Source organism: Neofelis nebulosa, chromosome 15 (genome assembly GCF_028018385.1).
Source record: "Neofelis nebulosa isolate mNeoNeb1 chromosome 15, mNeoNeb1.pri, whole genome shotgun sequence".
Taxonomy (NCBI): domain Eukaryota; kingdom Metazoa; phylum Chordata; class Mammalia; order Carnivora; family Felidae; genus Neofelis; species Neofelis nebulosa.
Genome location: NC_080796.1, coordinates 51,333,749 through 51,354,790, shown reverse-complemented (window position 1 = coordinate 51,354,790; position 21,042 = coordinate 51,333,749). Strand labels below are relative to the sequence as shown.

The window sequence follows — 21,042 nt, the reverse complement described above, 5'->3', positions numbered from 1 at the left end:
CAAACAGGTTTATCAAATGCTTCTTTAAAAAAATTAAGTAATTCCCCCAATCTTTCTTTGTTAGTGACTTTATACCTGTATGTGTATATATACATATTTTTCATAATAAAGTTGTCAAATTCTATTAGGAAAAGTTATATTTATTTTTTTCAGTTGTTAAGTGTTTACCAGTGACACATCCAGAGAATGGGAGATTGACCAGTAGCGCATTGGACCTAGACAAGGAATATACTTTTGGACAAGTAGTACGGTTTGCGTGCAATTCAGGCTTCATGCTTGTTGGGCCTGCAGAAATACATTGCTCAACGAATGGTGTTTGGAGTGGAGAAAGCCCAAAATGTGTGGGTAAGATACATTTACTGTTCATGGGATCGGACAGTTTTAGTTTTTCTCATGAAAATTTGCACTTTCAAATATTATGCATAGAATAATACCAATTATACTAATAACATTAAAACTAACATTTATTGGGCACTTACTATTTGTCAGTAATTGATCTAAGTTCTTTACATTCCATTTTACCTTCAAAATGACTGTGATTTATGCACTGTTTTCACCTCTATTTTATAACTGAGGACATTGTGGGGCAAAAAACTTACATCTCATGACCAAGGTTATGATGGCATAACGGTGGAGTTAAGATTCAAACCTAGGTTATCTGAAACCAAATTCCATGGTCTTATCCATAATTAAATTGTAATGGGCTTTCATGCTCAAACAGAATACTAACCATTTCTGCTGCAAGATTTAATATTGGCCTACAGAACAGGTTTTCTTTTAATTTGTAAGATCAAAAAGTCATTATTTATTTCTACTGATACATCATTATAACATTCTGTTCTTGAATAACACTTCTAGAATGGGGTCCTATTTTATATTTGCACTGTAAGTTTAGAGAAATATTGTGGAACTAAACTGAATTCACTAAATAACTTTCTGCCTCTTAAAAAAAAATTCTATAGTAAACTGCAAGTCAAGATTTCTTTAGTTATAGGGGTGCCTGGGTGGCTCAGTCTGTTAAGCGTCCGACTTCGGCTCAGGTCATGATCTCACGGTCCGTGAGTTCGAGCCCCGCGTCGGGCTCTGTGCTGACAGCTCAGAGCCTGGAACCTGCTTCCGATTCTGTGTCTCCCTCTCTCTCTGACCCTCCCCTGTTCATGGTCTGTCTCTCTCTGTCTCAAAAATAAATAAACGTTAAAAAAAATAAAAAAAAAAAGATTTCTTTAGTTATAATACTGCTAACCAGTGCATCATGACCAGTATGGTGATCAGGCTTTTGTAATGAAACATTATGGTCAGTTTACTTAGAGGTGCCATACTTCATTTTACCAATACTTATTTGGCATATTTATTTTTTTAACATTATCTAAAATTCACACTTTCTTAGTTTAGTCTATCCTATAATGAGATGCAGGGAAAGCATTTCTGGTCTTAAAAATTCTCTCTAACAATATTAGTTCTTCAAGTCAGTAATGGCAATCATATTTCTATTCAGCACAGCAAATACTGTATACCCCAGAGGCTCACAGATGGGGTTTCCCCCTTAAAACTAAATTTCTGAGCACCTGGGTGGCTCAGTCAGTCGAACATCACACTCCTGATATTAGCTGAGGTCGTGATCTCCCGGTCATGAGATGCAGCCTGGCATCCAGCTCCACGCTCATGGTGGAGCCTGCTTGCGATCCTCTCTCTCCCTCTGTCTTTGCCCCTCCCCAACTCACGCTCTCTCTCTCTCTCTCTCTCACTGTCTCTCTCAATCTCTCTCTCTCTCAAAATAAATAAAATTTGAAAAAAACCTAAATTTCTGTGCTTAGTAAAACCTTACTGGAATAACTAATGCATAAGATACATTTTCAAGAAAGAATGAGACTTTTTCCAACGAAGTTGAGGGGGGGGGGAAGTATATCAGTCAGGAGAAGTTCAGGGAGAGGAAGGTACAAATGCAGTGAGGCTTCCAGGAGCCTGAAGCTCCCCTGTTCCATGTCTTCGAGGCCGTTGTGTAGGACACAAGTAGGGGTAGGTCAGTGATGGCTTGAAGATAGGCCAGTGCAAGGTTCTAAGGTGCTCCATATCATGCTGAAGAATTTGGCTTTTATTCAGACTGAATTGGGAATCGATGGAGGATTTCAGTGGAACCCTTCAACGGAGCGATGAAGGGACAAGAAAAACAGTCATTAAGTTACAAACAGGAAAATAGATTACAGAGGTGCGAGAATAGCATCTGGGAAATTAGTTATTGTTGCCATAATCCCAGGGGGAAATGTTTGAGAGAAGATGGGGGCAAATATGATGGCCAGTTTTTGGGTTTTCTTGACAGAAAATTTTGATGGATGGTAAAGCCACAAAAACAGAAGATGTAATTCATAGATATAATGACAATAGGTTAAATTAACTTCTTTGACAAAGTGTTATGCCAATTATGACTCTATTATCGATAACTAGAAAATACATAATTTTTACAAGTCATTCGGTGAAAATATTTATCACAATAAGCCTATATATCTATACCCAATTATATATATATATATAGTTGGTATCATTACTGGCCACTATTTACTTGAAGAGGACTAATTTATCTTCAAAGCAAATAAAATAAGCAACATAATTTTTATTTATTTATTTATTTTTGATAGAAAGAGAGAGACAGAAAGCATGAGTAAGGGAGGGACAGAGAAAGAAAGAGAAAGAATCCCAAGAAGGTTCTACAGTGCCAGCAGGAAGCCACAGACGGGGTACGATCCCAAGAACCATGAGATCATAACCTGAGCCAAAATCAAGAGCCAGTTACTTAAGCAACTGAGCCACCCAGGCACCCCTAGCAACAGAAGTTTAATCAGAATTTTACCTTATTTCAAAAATCAAAATTAAAAACAACAGATAAATTATTCAAGCATCCATGTCAAAATAGAAGTTTTGTTTCATTGTCTGATTTGCCTAAAGGAAACAAAACTTATATCTTTGACTATGTCTTAGACATGGCTTTTTAATATATAACAAACATTTTGGAATTTAATCCCTTATATTTAGAAATTTCCTGCCAAAAGCCAGAAATCGCAAATGGAAATGCTGCATCTCTGAAGAAAACTTACAAGGAAAATGAACGATTTCAGTATACATGTCACCAGGGTTATGAATACAGTAGTAAAGGAGATGCCATATGCACTGCATCGGGATGGACTCCAACCCCTTCATGTAAAGGTAATGTTATATTTCCTTTCTATATATTTTATCAATTCTTTTCATTCATATATTCCTTACAGTGAAGCAGTTTATTTTTTCTCACAATGGAGCGTTAATGTTGACAAGAACCAACTCTTATAAATACGATATACTTAACGTTTTATGTGTGCAAAAATTAATTTTGGTATAATTCTCTCGTTCTGAAGATAGACATAAAAGGAACAGAAGAGTTCAATAGCTCGTTAAGTAGTTGGTCTGCGGTCAAAAATCAAGTCTAGAGCAGAGCCAGGGCAATAATAGGCTCCCCAGGCATGATTACTTCTCAGACAGATTGCTCTTCTAAAGCCCAGCAGTTAGCTTTGCAAACAAAGGAAATGAGATGAATGCCATATGAGGGAACCCTCAATTAACAATGGAATTAAGTGGAAATAACTAGAGATTTCACTAAGCACAGGCGTAATATGAATCAATAATGATGATGATGTGGGGGGGTGGCAGGGGGCACCCACCAAACTCTTTTAGGCTTCCTAATGGGGGATATTGTGCAGATGTAGAATCCACGTCAACTGTGCTTCGTGCCACCAAAAGTTATGTCTGTAATATTGTGTTCTACTTAGCCTACCTCATTTGAAAAGAGAGAGTTTCAAACTATCGTGGTCCAGATGCAAAACTGTAAAAGGTTGAGTTTAAGACATCATATCATTAGAAGAATAGCAAGAAGGTACAGCTATTACATGTCGCACGGTAACAACTGTGTTGAGCTGTTTGCAAACATTTATGGAAAAGGGTGCGTTAACTTCGGATGCGGGCTGCAGCAGCGAGTGAAACAAGTTACAAGTGCTATCCTACATGAAATCAGAGGTCAAGTGCCTTTCTAAAAGGGTGACTTTTATAGATATGGTCATATCGTGGCCCAGGGTAGGTGGGGAGATGGTGAGAAGAGCTGAACTCTTAAGAGCTCTCTGAACTTTTAATCATATGATTCATAATTCCATGCGTAAACCTTGTTTAATGATCCTCTCTTACAAAAACTAGAGTTAGATTTTGAATGATTTTGTTCTTATTTTAAAAAATTTTTTGGTTGAGGGCACCTGGGTGGCTCAGTCGGTTAAAAGTCTGACTTCAGGTCATGATCTTGCAGTTCATGAGTTTGAGCCCTGTGTCGGGCTCTGTGCTGACAGCTCAGAGCCTGGAGCCTGCTTTACGTTCTGTGTCTCCCTCTCTCTCTTTCTGCCCTTCCCCCTACTCACATTCTGTCTCTCTCAAAAATAAACATTAAAATTTTTTTTTTAATTTTTTTACCTTTTTTTTTTTAAAAGTAAGCTCCATACCCAACCTGGGGCTTGAACTTACAACCCTGAGATCAAGAGTCACATGCTCTACTGACTCAGCCAGCCAGGCACCCCAACCCCCCGAAAAAAATTTGGGGTTGAGTCCACAAGTAGCTCCTTGGAAAATATATCCCCCTACAACTGAGTGACCTCCACTTTCAGGCATTGTTAAGAAAATATTTTACAAAGAGGTTAGTGAAGAGAAGACAGTGATCACCCACATTAGATCTGTGATCTGCTGATCGTGTGTGGAGTCCAGCTGTTTGGCTTCATGGCATTTGTGGCTCCTACTCAAAGAAAGTGGGTGCACAAGTCCTCTGGCATTAACTTCTGCCATATGTTTTACTTCCAGAGCCAAACTTAAATATTTAGAGAGCTAAATTATCCATCCAGTCGTCAAAATATAACTTATAAACCACTTACTTTATATCAGTCCCTTTGTCCTGTATAAACATTAGAATAAATCACTCCACATTTCAGTGAACATTAGAATAAATCATCATTCCAGGTTTCAATGAAATTTACTTACTTCCAAGTTAAGACGTCAGGATCTGAGTTCAGTTTTACTTTGACATAGGACTCAGGATCGCCTGACTGCTCCATAGAAGTTGTCTAGTTAATTCTTTTTCTTGGTCACATAGCTACCTGCTTAAAGCTGTTGCTGAGCACATATTTGTTTTAATGTGGGAAATCTGTTTTTCCCATATGTGTTGCTACAATTCCTAGGCTTACTTGAAACTTGACCCATCTACACCACACCCATGCACGCACGCGCGCGCACACACACACACACACACACACACACACACACACAGTAAAGATCCCACATTTGTAAAACATTTTCTTTTTAGAATTTGTTTTTCATTTTCTTAGTCAATTGTATAACTCAAAAACTCAAGACAGGATGCCTTAGAATCCTCCTTTCTTTGGGGAGAGAGATGTCACTAAGATTGGATACTCTCTTTCACAAAACAGTTTACTAATGATCAAGATAAATAAAGAATGGTTCACCCCAAATTAAATAAGCATGCACTCTCTGTTACAACAGTGGTTAATTTTATTGAAATGTGTTTTACATTAACTGGATACGGAGAAGTCCTTTATTAAAAGGAACTCCAGGGGCACCTTGTTGGCTCAGTCAGTTAAGGATACCGTTCTTAATTTCAGCTCAGGTCATGATCTCACAGTTTGGTTCTAGAGTTTGAGCACTGCATCAGGCTCTTCACTGACACCATGGAGCCTGCTTGGGATTCTCTCCCTCCCTCTCTCTCTGCCACGCCCTCGTGCGTGCACTCCCTCTCTCTCAAAATAAATAAATAAACATTTAAAAATAAGTTTAAAAGTAAAAGGTACTCTACATTGTACCTTAGCTAGTATATCACAAATGCTTCTCTTTATTTTCCTAGGACAATAGAAGGATCTACCTGCTGGTAATGAATTCCAAATCTATAGATCTTGCTTTCTCCAAATCTATAATAAATTTGGAACTAAAATAAAATTAAAATAAAATAACCTAGGATAAAATACTTAAAATTTCTTCCATCCGGTTTATGATTTTATGTGTCAGGTTTTGTTTTTTTTTAGTGTTATTTACTTAGAAAGAGAGCGCATGACTGGGAGTAGGGGCAGAGAGAAAGAAAAGAGAGAATCCTCAGCAGGCTTCATACTGTCAGCATGGAGCCCACTGTGGGGCTCAATCTCACGAGCCATGAGATCATGACATGAGCTGAAATAAAGTGTTGAACACTTAACTGACTGAGCCACCCAGGCGCCCTTCAGGGGTTCTGTTTGAAGGTGATTTGTCAAAACTTTGGTCTCTTCATCTAATAGGAGCCAGTCTCTGACAGCAAATCATTTATAGGAATAATTAAAAGTACCAAGACCTGCTAAATAAAAGCCACCTTTGCTCCAAATCTATCTGTTCTCTGTACAAGTCAGATTTTCTGATGACGAACAACATAGAGTGCTAGCATTAAATTATTGTTCTTATTTCAAATGCTTACTGGTGGTATCTAACAGTAGGAAAAAATGTGATCCCACACATGCAGACATTCTCCAGTACTATTTTGGATAGAGGCACGTGCCCTGGCAATGTTTTACTAGCATCATTTATTTTAATGGAAATTATGAAAGTAGGGAATTACAATTTATTAAGTGATTTATGTCCACTGCTCAAGAGTAATCACCTGAAGATCTTATTTCTTAATTATTTAACAAAATCCTCCCAATATTTTTTGTTGGCCTCTTAATAAAACTCTTGTTTTTTATATCTTGTAGCTTTTGAATTCAAAATTAAGTTAAGCCACAGTATGAAGTAAAAATCAGGATATAATAAACTGCACTGCAATAAGTCTATGAAAATATGATAGAGCAGAATAAAGTGAGGAGAAAAAATAAAAGTAAATAAGCACATTTAAGGCTCATCTGAGGGTAGTGTAAATTAAAATCAGGCACTGTAGAGACATTATACTTAAACTTTGTGTTAGGTACTCACATATTTAATTCTCTCTACTATAATCATTGCTAAAAAGTATATTATCATGTTTGGAATAGAGACTTATTAAAGCTTATTCTGGAGGAATGAAGTACAAATTTAAGACCAATTAAGACTTTGATAATACCTCTAGGAGATGGATGTACACAGTGGAAGCGTGGTATGAAGAGTAGGAGGTATATAAGCAATAATTATAAGATTATAGAATGTGTTGTGTGAATGAATATTGAAATGAAGGGGAAGAACGTAGGTAGCATAAATTTCCAGGCTCCTGTCATGAGGTTTTTGTGTCACAAACTAAAATGTTGAACACAGGAGGAAAGCATATATTGAGAAAAAGTTGATTTAGTTGGCATGTAGTTAGTTGGATATGCCTTTGAATTATTCACATGGACCTGTCTAATGTGAAGCTCCAGTTGGATATATGGATTTGGATCTCACTGAAGAGTTATTAGCGTAATGATGATAGCTTTTTATCATTGAAGTGTCTTGATTCACAGAGAGATTGTGAAGAAGCAAACAACAAAATCAAGGACAAATACTCATGTAGAACCAACTGTAAAGCATAGCTGTTCATTCATACATACAATACTTGCTGGGTCTTCAGGCAAGATATTTCTGAGGTGGTGATAAGAGTCAGCAGGAAGATCTAGAAGAGCATCACTCAAGAAATAAGGCATAAAAAGTGCAAATGATATGAATAAGCCTGGCATGTGTGAACACCAGACAGAAGGCTATTGTGTTGGTCGTACAGAGAGTAAGTGGGACCTTGGTAGGAGATGAGATCTGAGAAGTAGACAGGGCCTAAAATTAAGTAGAGCAGAGGAAGGAGGGCAACTAGAAATAAAATAAAATAATACCGTTCAGACAAAATTAAAGAGTAGTAGGAAGACATAAGAATGTAAGGCATTGGAGAATGTCGAGAAGTCAGTGATCAACAGTGTCAAATATTACAGAGGGTTTTTATCTATTTCAGTTCAATAAATAATTAAGGAGCCCATGGTCTATAGTACCAGGCACTGTGATATGTGCAATACAGAGTTTTTGCATTTGGAAATTGGAGGATATTGGTGACTTTTGTCTGAGTACCACCAGCCTGTTGGGGATGTCAGAAGCCAGAGATAGCAGTAGATTGAAGAATAAATGGGAGGTTGAAAACTGGAGATACTAATTGTAAGATGATATTTGAAGGATCTTTGTTGTGAAGGAGAGGAGAAGGTAGTACATCAACTACCTTGAACAAAGGGTTGAGAGAACAAAGGGTTTAAAATTAGAGAAGCTTGCATATCCATTTAAGAGAGAATCGTAGACAAAAAGAGAGAGGGAAGGAATAAACAATGGTTTATTCTGTGGGAGATGGTCTACAGGAGATTAAAGTTTTGAAAAGCTAACATGAATATGAAAAAAACACCTTATCATCAGAGTAAGGGAAAGGCTAAAGTTTAAAACAGATATAGCCAAAGTTAAAAGCATGTTATAAAGAAATCTAGGGAATCCACAGTTTGTGGTCTGAATTGTTTTTTGTGAATGCAAGAATTTATTTGTCAATGAAGGAGCTATTGTGTTAGATGGCTTTTGAAGAAAATAAGGAATCATGAGTCACTTACTTTGGGAAATGGAATAGGAAGTAATTTGGGAGAATATAAATGATTTTCTGGCAATGCTGAATGTCAACCATGGCACCAATATAAATGGTTATATAACATTTCAACAATAGTTTAATGCTATGATAATTTTATTAGAAAAGGAGTATTGCCAAATCAAAACCACAGTGAGATACCACCTCACACCTGTCAGAATGGCTAACATAAACAACTCAGGCGACAACAGATGTTGGCCAGGATGTGGAGAGAGAGGATCTCTTTTGCACTGCTGGTGGGAATGCAAACTGGTGCAGCCACTCTGGAAAACAATATGGAGGTTCCTCAAAAAATTAAAAATAGAACTACCCTACAACCCAGCAATTGCACTACTAGATATTTTATCCAAGGGATACAGGTATGCTGTTGTGAAGGGACCCACGCACCCCAATAGCAGCACTATCAACAATAGCCAAAGTATGGAAAGAGCCCAAATGTCCATCGATGGATGAATGGATAAAGATGTGGTATATGTATACAATGGAATATTACTCTGCAATCAAAAAGAATGAAACCTTACCATTTGCAACTACATAGATGGAACTAGAGGGTATTATGCTAAGCAAAATTAGTCACTCAGAGAAAGACAAATATCGTATGACTTCACTCATGTAAGGACTTTAAGACACAGAACAGATGAACACAAGGGAAGGGAAGCAAAAATAATATAAAAACAAGGAGGGGAACAAAACTTAAGAGACTCTTAAGTATGGAGAACAGAGGGTTACTGGAGGGGTTGTGGGAGGGGGAATGGCCTAAATGGGTAAGGGGCATTAAGGAATCTACTCCTGAAATCATTGTTGCACTATGTGCTAACTAATTTGGATGTAAAGTAAAAAATAAAATTTAAATTTAAAAAAAGAAAAAGAAAAGGAGTATTGCAAACTGATCCATTGATGAGGTACAGAAAAGTTGATGGAAAGAACTGAGAAAGAGCTTTATGAATTAAGATAAAGTAGGTCATGGGAGAGCACATTATAGTTTGAAAATCAAATCCAGGCTGTGCCCTTTGTGTAAACAAAGTTTTATTGGAATACAGCCATGTTCATTTGTCTATGTATCTTTTAGGACTATGTTCATGCTGACTAGTTGGGACAGAGACCTTTTATCTTTACATAAAATAGGTTTTCTCCAAACCCTGGACTAGGTTATTATATTACAGTAAGAAAAATGTATCCCAAGATTGCAATAGCCTAATAAATTAAAGTTTATTTCCTATTTATGCTCACTTCCAATGTAGGTCTGAAAGGACTCTGCTCATTATATTAGCTGTAAGAATCAAGGGATATAGACATCACCTCTCCATGACTTTCCTTCATCCCTGCAGCTGTGGAAATAAGAACATAAAAATTCACACAATGGCTTTTAAAATTTCCTCCCTAAAGGGAAACATGTTAGTTTACATTCATTTCCTTGTCCTATGCAAATCACAGGGCCATGTCTCCTTCAAATGTGCAGGGATATGCACTCCTATTAAGTATCTGGAAGGAAGAGACTCAGGCCATTTGTAAATAGTCCCTATGAGAACCACAGATGCCAAGGAAGTTGAAGAATAGTTGGAAAGAAGAGTTAAAGTGATTTGTCGTGAGTTTATTGCCACATATGGAATATTAGGATGTATGTTATAGCTTTAGAGAAAGAGGATTCAAGAGTCCAGGGGTGCACAAATACAGCAGATAAGAGATAGAGTACTGGGACATGAGTGATATGGTGGGAAGGATATAAGACTATCCTCGTTATAATACCAATTTTTGCTGTGGTAGGGACAAAAAAAATAATATCCACTTTCTATATTTTTATGTACTTGATTATTTTAATGGGTAGTGGTTTCAACATTATCCACATGTCCTTTTTTCTCCAGAATTCTTATGTCCTTCTCCTAATATTCAAAATGGTGACTACACGCCCCAAAGCATCAGATACAGAAGTGGAGATGAAATCACATATAATTGTAAACCTGGCTTTTATCCTTCAAACCGAGAAAAAATGGCAACATGTACTAAAACTGTCTGGGTACCTCAGCCAAGATGTGGTAAGTTCCCTACATATCTTGACCTACTTCTTAATTCTGAAATTACTGTCTCTTAAACAACAGCAACAAAAACGGGGACACAATAAATCCAAATCTTTGCCTTACTGTGTGTGTAAAGCAGGGGCTACAGAGACATTCCTTTCAAAGTAGACAATTTTAAGCATGGTCTAAATCACATTTTTGAAAATTAAAAACTATTTTATGCCATTTGATGTTAAATATGTGTGTATGAATATAAGTTTCTCTAACTAATGTAATTCTAATATCTGAACTAAACCATTTTGTTTGTATTTTCCTGCCTGTGATGGTGACCAGCTTTTCATGTGCTTGTTAGCCATATGGATGTCTTCTTTGGAAAAATGTCTTTTCATGTCTTCTGCCCACTTCCTAACTGGATTATTTGGTTTTTGTGCATTAAGTTTGGTAATTTCTTTATCGATTTTTTCCAAAGAAGAGATCCAGATGGCTAACAGACATAGGAAAGGATAGATGTTCAACATTACTGATCATCAGAGAAACACAAGTCAAAGCTATGGTAGGGTGTCACCTCTCGCTTGTCAGAATGGCTAAAACTAACAACATGGGAAACAACAGATGTTGGTGAGGCTGTGGAGAAAGGGTAACCGTCTTATGTTGCTGGTGGGAATGCAAACTGGTGCAGCCATTCTGGAAAACAATATAAAAGTTCCTCAAAAAGTTAAAAATAGAGCTACCCCACGGTCTAGCAATTGCACTACTAGGTATTTGCCCAAAGGATAAAAAAAATACTGATTCGAAGGGATACATGCACCCCAATTTTTAGAGCAGCATTATCAACAATTGCCAAAGTATGAAAGGAGCCCAAATGTCCATCAACTGTTGAATGAATAATGAACATGTCATATATATTTACAGTGGAATATTACCCAGCCACCAAAAGGAATGAACTCTTGCCATTTGCAATGACATAGATGGAGCTAGGATGTATTATGTTAAATGAAATAAGTCAGTCAGAGAAAGACAAATACCATAATTTCACTCATATGTGGAATTTAAGAAATGAAACAGATGAACATGGGAGGGAAATAGAGAAAGGCAAACCAAGAAACAGACTCTTAACTATAGAGAAAAAACTGAGGGTTGCTGAAGGGGAGGTAGGTGGGTGGGGGGTATAGTTAAATAAGTGATGGATATTGAAGACAGCACATGTTGTGATGAGCACTGGGTGTTGTATGTAAGTGAGGAATCACTAAATTCTACTCCTGGAACTAATATTACACTATGTGTGAACAAACTGGAATTTAAATTAAAACAAGTAAACAAATAAGTAAATAAATTAATAAATTTTAGGTTCACAGCCAAATTGACAGGATGGTACAGAAACTTGCTATATACTCACTGCTGCCACACATGCATCCCGTCCCTATTTATCAACAACCCCCCCCAAATGGTATGTTTTCACATTGATGAAACTGCATTCATCCATCATAATTACCCAAAGTCAGTAGTATACCTTAGAGTTGACTCCTGATGTACATTCTATAGGTTTAGACAAATGTCCATATTTATGGTATCATACAGAGCTTTTCACTGCCCCAAAAATCCTCTGTGCTCCACCTATTGATTCCTCCCCTTGCTCAGTCTCTGCAAACAGAATGTCATATAGTGGGTCTCATTTCAGATTTTTTTTTATACTGAGAAATATGCATTTATGATTCCTCCAAGTCTTTTCATGATATGAGAGGTCATTTCTTCTGGCTCTAAATGATACTCCATTGCCTGGATATATCACGGTTTCTTCATTAGATTCGTGTACTGGTGGACATCTTGGTTGTTTCTACGTTTTACCAGTTATGAATAAAGCTGTCATAATCAAATAAATAATAAATAAATAAAACATTTGGTAAGGCTAGTGTCATTGAACACCTAATATATTAGTTCTTTATTTCTGTGTAACAGATTTCCCCCAAAGCATATTGGCGTCAAACAACACACCTTTATCTTCTCAGAGTTTCTGTGGGTCAGGAATTTGGGAGTGGCTTAGCTAGCTAGTTCTGAGCCAGGCACTTCTTGTGTTGCAGTCAGGATGTTGACCTAGGCTGCAGTCACCTGATGGCTTGGTAGGGCCGGAGGATCTGCCTCCAAGACGGCTGACTCATGAGGCTTTTGGCAGGAAGCTTCAGTAACTTACCACATGGGAATCTCCATAGGCTTCACGAATGGCAGCTAACTTTCTCCAGAGCTCATGATCTGATAGAGAGAGCGGCAGAAGCTTCCATACCATTTACAAACTAGTCACACACTGTCACTTTAGCCATATCTAGACTTTAGAAGTGGGTCTCTAAGTCCTGCATACTCAAAGGGAGGAGAATTAGGCTCCTCTTTTTGAAGGGAGAAAAAGACACTGCAGAATTTTCCAAAACGATCCATGTAACAAAATTCCATTCAATTCAACAGAGTACTGTCTTTTTTCCTGGGGAATGTTTCCTCTACTCTTTTCCAGGTATTTTTTGTCTCTATAGTTCTATTCCTTTCCTTTCCATACCACATTTGGTTGTACAGGTGTACTGCACTTACGCTGGATAATATATGAATACATTATGATACAAAAAGTAGGTCAGTGGCCTCCATATTAATTCTAGGGATAACTCCAAAATGAATTTTCAAATCAAAAGACCCTATCATCAACATGAAACAGACCTTAATGTGTAAAACAATTATAATAAAAATACTGAATGATTGAATGATTGAGATATAATCGACATATAACATTATATTAGTTGCAAATGTGCAACATGATTTGATACTTTTATATACTGTGGAATGACTTCAAACACAATTGTAGTTAAATCTATCACCACATCGTTAACATGTTTTTTCTTGTGGAAGCACCTTTAAGATCTACTCTCTTAGCAACTTTCAAATATACAATGCAGTATTAATAACTGTAGTCACCATGCTGTCTGTACCTTACATCCCCATCATTTTATTATTTTATTACTGGTAGTTTGTACCTTTCGACCTCCCTTGACCCATTTCTCCTGCCCTTCAGGCCCTGCCTCTAGCAACCCCCACTCTGTTCTCTTTATCTAAGAGTTTGGTATTTTTAGATTCCAAATATAGCTCATGTAGTCTTTGTCTTTCTCTGTCTGATTTATTTCACTTAGCATGGTGCCCTCCAAGTCCATCCATGTCATCACAAATGGCAACATTTCCTTCTTTTATTGGCTGAATAATAATCCTAGTTTCTTATGCACTCATCCAGTAATGGACACTTAGATTGCTTCCACATTTTGACTATTGTAATAATGCTGCAGTGAATATGGGGCACATATGTCCTTTTCAGTTAGTGTTTTCCTTTCCTTCAGATAAATACCCAGAAGTGGAATTGTTGGATCATATGGTAGTTCTGTTAATTATTTGAGAAACCTCCATGCGGTTTTCATAGTGGCTGCACCAGTCTACATTCCCATTAACAGGGCAGAAATGCTCCCTTTTCTCCATATCCTCACTAACATTTTTTTTTCTTTTTGATGAAGCCATGTAAACAAGTATCAAGTAATATCTTATTGTGGTTTTGATTTTCATTTCTCTGATGATAAGTTGAGCATCTTTCATGTGCCTTTTGGTCATCTGTGTTTCTTCTCTAGAAAAAATGTCCAGATCGTCTGCCCATGTGTTATTCAGATTGGGCCTTTAGTTATTGTTGTTAATGAATTATATGAGTTTTTAAAATATATTTTGGATGTTTCCCCTTATCAGACATATGATTTGCAAATATTTCCTCCTACTCATTAGGCTAGTCTTCAGTTTGTGGATGGTTTCCTTTATTGTGCAGAAGTAGTTGGTTTAATGCAGTCCCACTTGTTTAGTTTTGCCTGGATTGCCTTTGCTTTTGGTGTGAATTCTACAAAATAATTGCCAAGATCAATGTCAAGGAACTTATCCCCTATGTTTTCTTCCAGGAGTTTTGTTTTCAGGTCTTTCGTCCATTTTGTGTTAGTTTTCGTGTATGTTGTAGATAGTGTTCCAGATTCATTCTTTTGCATGTGGCTGTCCAGTTTCCACAACACCACTTATTGAAGAGACTGTCCTCTCCTCACGGCATATTCTTGGCTTCTTTGTCATAAACTATCTGGCCTTAAATGTATGAGTTTATTTCTAGGCTCTCTGTTCTGTTCTGTTGAGCTATGTGTCATCTTGGATGCTAATACTGTACTGTTTTGATTACTCTAATTCTGTAATACAGTTTGAAACCTCGAAGCATGATGCCTCTAGCTTTGTTCTTCTTTCTCAGGATTCCTTTGACGATTTGGATTCTTTTGTGATTACATATAAATTTTAGGGTTGTTTGTTCTATTTCTGTGAAAAATGCCTTCAGAATTTTGATAGGAATTGCATTGAATCTCTAGATTACTTTAGGTGGTATGAACATTTTAACAGTAACTGTTCCAATTCATGAACATGGACTATATTTCATTTATTTGTGTCTTTGATTTATTTCTTCATTTTCTAGTGTTTTCAGGGTACAGACCTTTCATCTTCTTGGATAGATTTATTCCTACATATTTTATTTGTTTTGATTGCTATTGTAAAGGGGATTATTTTCTTAATTTCTTTTTTTATAGTTTGTTATTAGTGTACAGAAACACACCAGATTTTTGTGCATTGATTTTGTAGCCTGAAACTTTACTGATTTCATTTATTTTTTTGTTTTGTTTTAATATATGAAGTTTATTGTCAAATTGGTTTCCATACAACACCCAGTGTTCATCCCAAAAGGTACCCTCCTCAATACCCATCACTCACCCTCCCCTCCCTCCCACCCCCCATCAACCCTCAGTTTCTTCTCTGTTTTTAACAGTCTCTTATGCTTTGGCTGTCTTCCACTCTAACCTCTTTTTCTTTCCTTCCCCTCCCCCATGGGTTTCTGTTAAGTTTCTCAGGATCCACATAAGAGTGAAACCATATGGTATCTGTCTTTCTCTGTATGACTTATTTCACTTAGCATAACACTCTCCAGTTCCATCCACGTTGCTACAAAGGGCCATATTTCATTCTTTCTCATTGCCACAAAGTACTCCATTGTGTATATAAACCACAATTTCTTTACCCATTCATCAGTTGATGGACATTTAGGCTCTTTCCATAATTTGGTTATTGTTGAGAGGGCTGCTATAAACATTGGGGTACAAGTGCCCCTATGCATCAGTACTCCTATATCCCTTGGGTAAATTCCTAGCAGTGCTACTGCTGGGTCATAGGGTAGGTCTATTTTTAATTTTTTGAGGAACCTCCACACTGTTTTCCAGAGTGGCTGCACCAATTTGCATTCCCACCAACAGTGCAAGAGGGTTTCCATTTCTCCACATCCTCTCCAGCATCTATAGTCTCCTGATTTGTTCATTTTGGCCACTCCGACTGGCGTGAGGTGATATCTGAGTGTGGTTTAGATTTGTATTTCCCTGATGAGGAGCGACGTTGAGCATCTTTTCATGTGCCTGTTGGCCATCCGGATGTCTTCTTGAGAGAAGTGTCTATTCATGTCTTCTGCCCATTTCTTCACTGGGTTATTTGTTTTTCGGGTGTGGAGTTTGGTGAGCTCTTTATAGATTTTGGATACTAGCCCTTTGTCCGATATGTCATTTGCAAATATCTTTTCCCATTCCGTTGGTTGCCTTTTAGTTTTGTTGGTTGTTTCCTTTGCTGTGCAGAAGCTTTTTATCTTCATAAGGTCCCAGTAATTCACTTTTGCTTTTAATTCCCTTGCCTTTGGGGATGTGTCGAGTAAGAGATTGCTACGGCTGAGGTCAGAGAGGTCTTTTCCTGCTTTCTCCTCTAAGGTTTTGATGGTTTCCTGTCTCACATTCAGGTCCTTTATCCATTTTGAGTTTATTTTTGTGAATGGTGTGAGAAAGTGGTCTAGTTTCAACCTTCTGCATGTTGCTGTCCAGTTTTCCCAGCACCATTTGTTAAAGAGACTGTCTTTTTTCCATTGGATGTTCTTTCCTGCTTTGTCAAAGATGAGTTGGCCATACGTTTGTGGGTCTAGTTCTGGGGTTTCTATTCTATTCCATTGGTCTATGTGTCTGTTTTTGTGCCAATACCATGCTGTCTTGATGATGACAGCTTTGTAGTAGAGGCTAAAGTCTGGGATTGTGATGCCTCATGCTTTGGTCTTCTTCTTCAAAATTACTTTGGCTATTCGGGGCCTTTTGTGGTTCCATATGAATTTTAAGATTGCTTGTTCTAGTTTCGAGAAGAATGCTGGTGCAATTTTGATTGGGATTGCATTGAATGTGTAGATAGCTTTGGGTAGTATTGACATTTTGACAATATTTATTCTTCCAATCCATGAGCAGGGAATGTCTTTCCATTTCTTTAAATCTTCTTCAATTACCTTCATAAGCTTTCTATAGTTTTCAGCATACAGATCTTTTACATCTTTGGTTAGATTTATCCTAGGTATTTTATGCTTCTTGGTGCAATTGTGAATGGGATCAGTTTCTTTATTTGTCTTTCTGTTGCTTCATTGTTAGTGTATAAGAATGCAACTGATTTCTGTACGTTGATTTTGTATCCTGCAACTTTGCTAAATTCATGTATCAGTTCTAGCAGACTTCTGGTGGAGTCTATCAGATTTTCCATGTATAATATCATGTCATCTGCAAAAAGTGAAAGCTTAACTTCATCTTTGCCAATTTTGACGCCTTTGATTTCCTTTTGTTGTCTGATTGCTGATGCTAGAACTTCCAACACTATGTTAAACAACAGTGGTGAAATTGGACATCCCTGTCGTGTTCCTGATCTCAGGGAAAAAGCTCTCAATTTTTCTCCATTGAGGATGATGTTAGCTGTGGGCTTTTCATAAATGGCTTTTGTGATGTTTAAGTATGTTCCTTCTATCCCGACTTTCTCAAGGGTTTTTATTAAGAAAGGGTGCTGAATTTTGTCAGAGGCCTTTTCTGCATCGATTGACAGGATCATATGGTTCTTATCTTTTCTTTTATTAATGTGATGTATCACGTTGATTGATTTGCGAATGTTGAACCAGCCCTGCAGCCCAGGAATGAATCCCACTTGATCATGGTAAATAATTCTTTTTATATGCCATTGAATTTGATTTGCTAGTATCTTATTGAGAATTTTTGCATCCATATTCATCAGGGATATTGGCCTGTAGTTCTCTTTTTTTCCTGGGTCTTTGTCTGGTTTAGGAATCAAAGTAATACTGGCTTCATAGAATGAGTCTGGAAGTTTTCCTTCCCTTTCTATTTCTTGGAATAGCTTGAGAAGGATAGGTATTATCTCTGCTTTAAACGTCTGGTAGAACTCCCCTGGGAAGCCATCTGGTCCTGGACTCTTATTTGTTGGGAGATTTTTGATAACCGATTCAATTTCTTCGCCGGTTATGGGTCTGTTCAAGCTTTCTATTTCCTCCTGATTGAGTTTTGGAAGACTGTGGGTGTTTAGGAATTTGTCCATTTCTTCCAGGTCGTCCAATTTGTTGGCATATAATTTTTCATAGTATTCCCTGATAATTGTATCTCTGAGGGATTGGTTGTAATAATTCCATTTTCATTCATGATTTTATCTTTTTGGGTCATCTCCCTTTTTGAGAAGCCTGGCTAGAGGTTTATCAATTTTGTTTATTTTTTCAAAAAACCAACTCTTGGTTTCGTTGATCTGCTCTACAGTTTTTTTAGATTCTCTATTGTTTATTTCTGCTCTGATCTTTATGATTTCTCTTCTTCTGCTGGGTTTAGGCTGCCTTTGCTGTTCTGCTTCTATTTCCTTTAGGTGTGCTGTTAGATTTTGTATTTGGGATTTTTCTTGTTTCTTGAGATAGGCCTGGATTGCAATGTATTTTCCTCTCAGGACTGCCTTCGCTGCATCCCAAAGTGTTTGGATTGTTGTATTTTCATTTTCGTTTGTTTCCATATATTTTTAAATTTCTTCTCTAATTGCCTGGTTGACTAACTCATTCTTTAGTAGGGTGTTCTTTAACCTCCATGCTTTTGGAGGTTTTCCAGACTTTTTCCTGTGGTTGATTTCAAGCTTCATAGCATTGTGGTCTGAAAGCATGCATGGTATAATTTCAATTCTTGTATACTCATGAAGGGCTGTTTTGTGACCCAGTATGTGATCTATCTTGGAGAATGTTCCATGTGCACTCGAGAAGAAAGTATATTCTGTTGCTTTGGGCTGCAGAGTTCTAAATATATCTGTCAAGTCCATCTGATCCAATTTATCATTCAGGGCCCTTGTTTCTTTATTGACCGTGTGTCTAGATGATCTGTCCATTTCTGTAAGTGGAGTGTTAAAGTCCCCTGTAATTACCACATTCTTATCAATAAGGTTGCTTATGTTTGTGAGTAATTGTTTTATATATTTGGGGGCTCCGGTATTCGGCGCATAGACATTTATAATTGTTAGCTCTTCCTGATGGATAGACCCTGTGATTATTATGTAATTCCCTTCTTCATCTCTTGTTACAGCCTTTAATTTAAAGTCTAGTTTGTCTGATATAAGTATGGCTACTCCAGCTTTCTTTTGACTTCCAGTGGCATGATAAATAGTTCTCCATCCCCTCACTCTCAATCTGAAGGTGTCCTCAGATCTAAAATGAGTCTCTTGTAGACAGCAAATAGATGGGTCTTGTTTTTTTATCCATTCTGATACCCTATGTCTTTTGGTAGGCGCATTTAGTCCATTTACATTCAGTGTTATTATAGAAAGATATGGGTTTAGAGTCATTGTAATGTCCGTAGGTTTCATGCTTGTAGCGATGTCTCTGGTACTTTGTCTCACAGGATTCCCCTTAGGATCTCTTGTAGGGCTGGTTTAGTGGTGACGAATTCCTTCAGTTTTTGTTTGTTTGGGAAGACCATTATCTCTCCTTCTATTCTAAATGACAGACTTGCTGGATAAAGGATTCTTAGCTGCATTTTTTTTCTGTTCATCACATTGAAGATCTCCTGCCATTCCTTTCTGGCCTGCCAAGTTTCAGTAGAGAGATCGGTCACGAGTCTTATGGGTCTCCCTTTATATGTTAGAGCACGTTTATCTCTAGCTGCTTTCAGAATTTTCTCTTTATCCTTGTATTTTGCCAGTTTCACTATGATATGTTGTGCAGAAGATCGATTCAAGTTATGTCTGAAGGGAGTTCTCTGTGCTTCTTGGATTTCAGTGCCTTTTTCCTTCCCCAGATCTGGGAAGTTCTCAGCTATTATTTCTTCAAGTACACCTTCAGCACCTTTCCCTCTCTCTTCCTACTCTGGAATACCAATTATGCATAGATTATTTCTCTTTAGTGCATCACTTAGTTCTCTACTTTTCCCCTCATACTCCTGGATTTTTTTTATCTCTCTTTTTCTCAGCTTCTTCTTTTTCCATAATTTTATCTTCTAGTTCACCTATTCTCTCCTCTGCCTCTTCAATCCGAGCTGTAGTTGTCTCCATTTTATTTTGCAGCTCGTTGATAGCATTTTCAGCTATTCCTGGCTGTTCCTTAGTCCCTTGATCTCTGTAGCAAGAGATTCTCTGCTGTCCTTTATACTGTTTTCAAGCCCAGCGATTAATTTTATGACTATTACTCTAAATTCACTTTCTGTTATATTGTTTAAATCATTTTTGATCAGTTCGTTAGCTGTTGTTATTTCCTGGACGTTTTTCTGAGGGGAATTCTTCCGTTTCGTCATTTTGGATAGTCCCTGGAGTGGTGCGGGACTGCGGGGCACTTCCCCTGTGCTGTCTTGAATAACTTGCGTTGGTGGGCGGGGCCACAGTCAGACCTGATGTCTGCCCCCAGCCCACCGCTGGGGCCACGGTCAGACTGGTGTGTGCCTTCTCTTCCCCTCTACTAGGGGCGGGATTCACTGTGGGGTGGCGTTGCGCGTCTGAGCTGCTTGCACACTGCCAGGCTTGTGGTGTTGGGGATCTGGTGTATTAGCTGGGATGGATCAGCAGGGTGCACAGGGGCGGGAGGGGCAGGCTCAACTCGCTTTTCCTTCAGAGATCCGCTTCGGGAGGGCCCTGCGGCACGGGAGGGAGTCAGACCCGCCAGAGGGATGGATCTGCAGAAGCACAGCATTGGGTGTTTGCGCAGTGCGAGCAAGTTCCCTGGTAGGAACTGGTTCCCTTTGGGATTTTGGCTGGGGGATGGGCGAGGGAGATGGCGCTGGCGAGCACCTTTGTTCCCCGCCAAGCTAAGCTCTGTCGTCCAGGGTTCAACAACTCTCCCTCCCGTTGTCCTCCAGCCCTCCCGTTCTCTGAGCAGAGCTGTTAGCTTATAACCTTCCAGATGTCAAGTCCTGCTTGCTGTCGGAACACAGTCCGTCAGGCCCCTCCGCTTTTGCCTGCTAGACTCGGGGGCTCTGCTTGGTC

The 21,042-nt window shown here is 38.1% G+C and overlaps 1 protein-coding gene across 4 annotated transcripts in view; it reads left to right on the top strand.

The window, feature by feature from the left end:
- CFH (complement factor H) overlaps positions 1 to 21,042 on the top strand; it is a 111,147-nt gene that overhangs the window by 31,795 nt on the left and 58,310 nt on the right. For 3 of the 4 annotated variants that reach the window (XM_058700273.1, XM_058700272.1, XM_058700275.1), the window contains exons 5-7: positions 154 to 345; positions 3,028 to 3,198; positions 10,507 to 10,677. In XM_058700273.1, coding sequence (XP_058556256.1) covers positions 154 to 345; positions 3,028 to 3,198; positions 10,507 to 10,677 — 534 coding nt within the window. The remainder of the gene's footprint in view (positions 1 to 153; positions 346 to 3,027; positions 3,199 to 10,506; positions 10,678 to 21,042) is intronic. The other variant, XM_058700276.1, reaches the window with a different exon arrangement.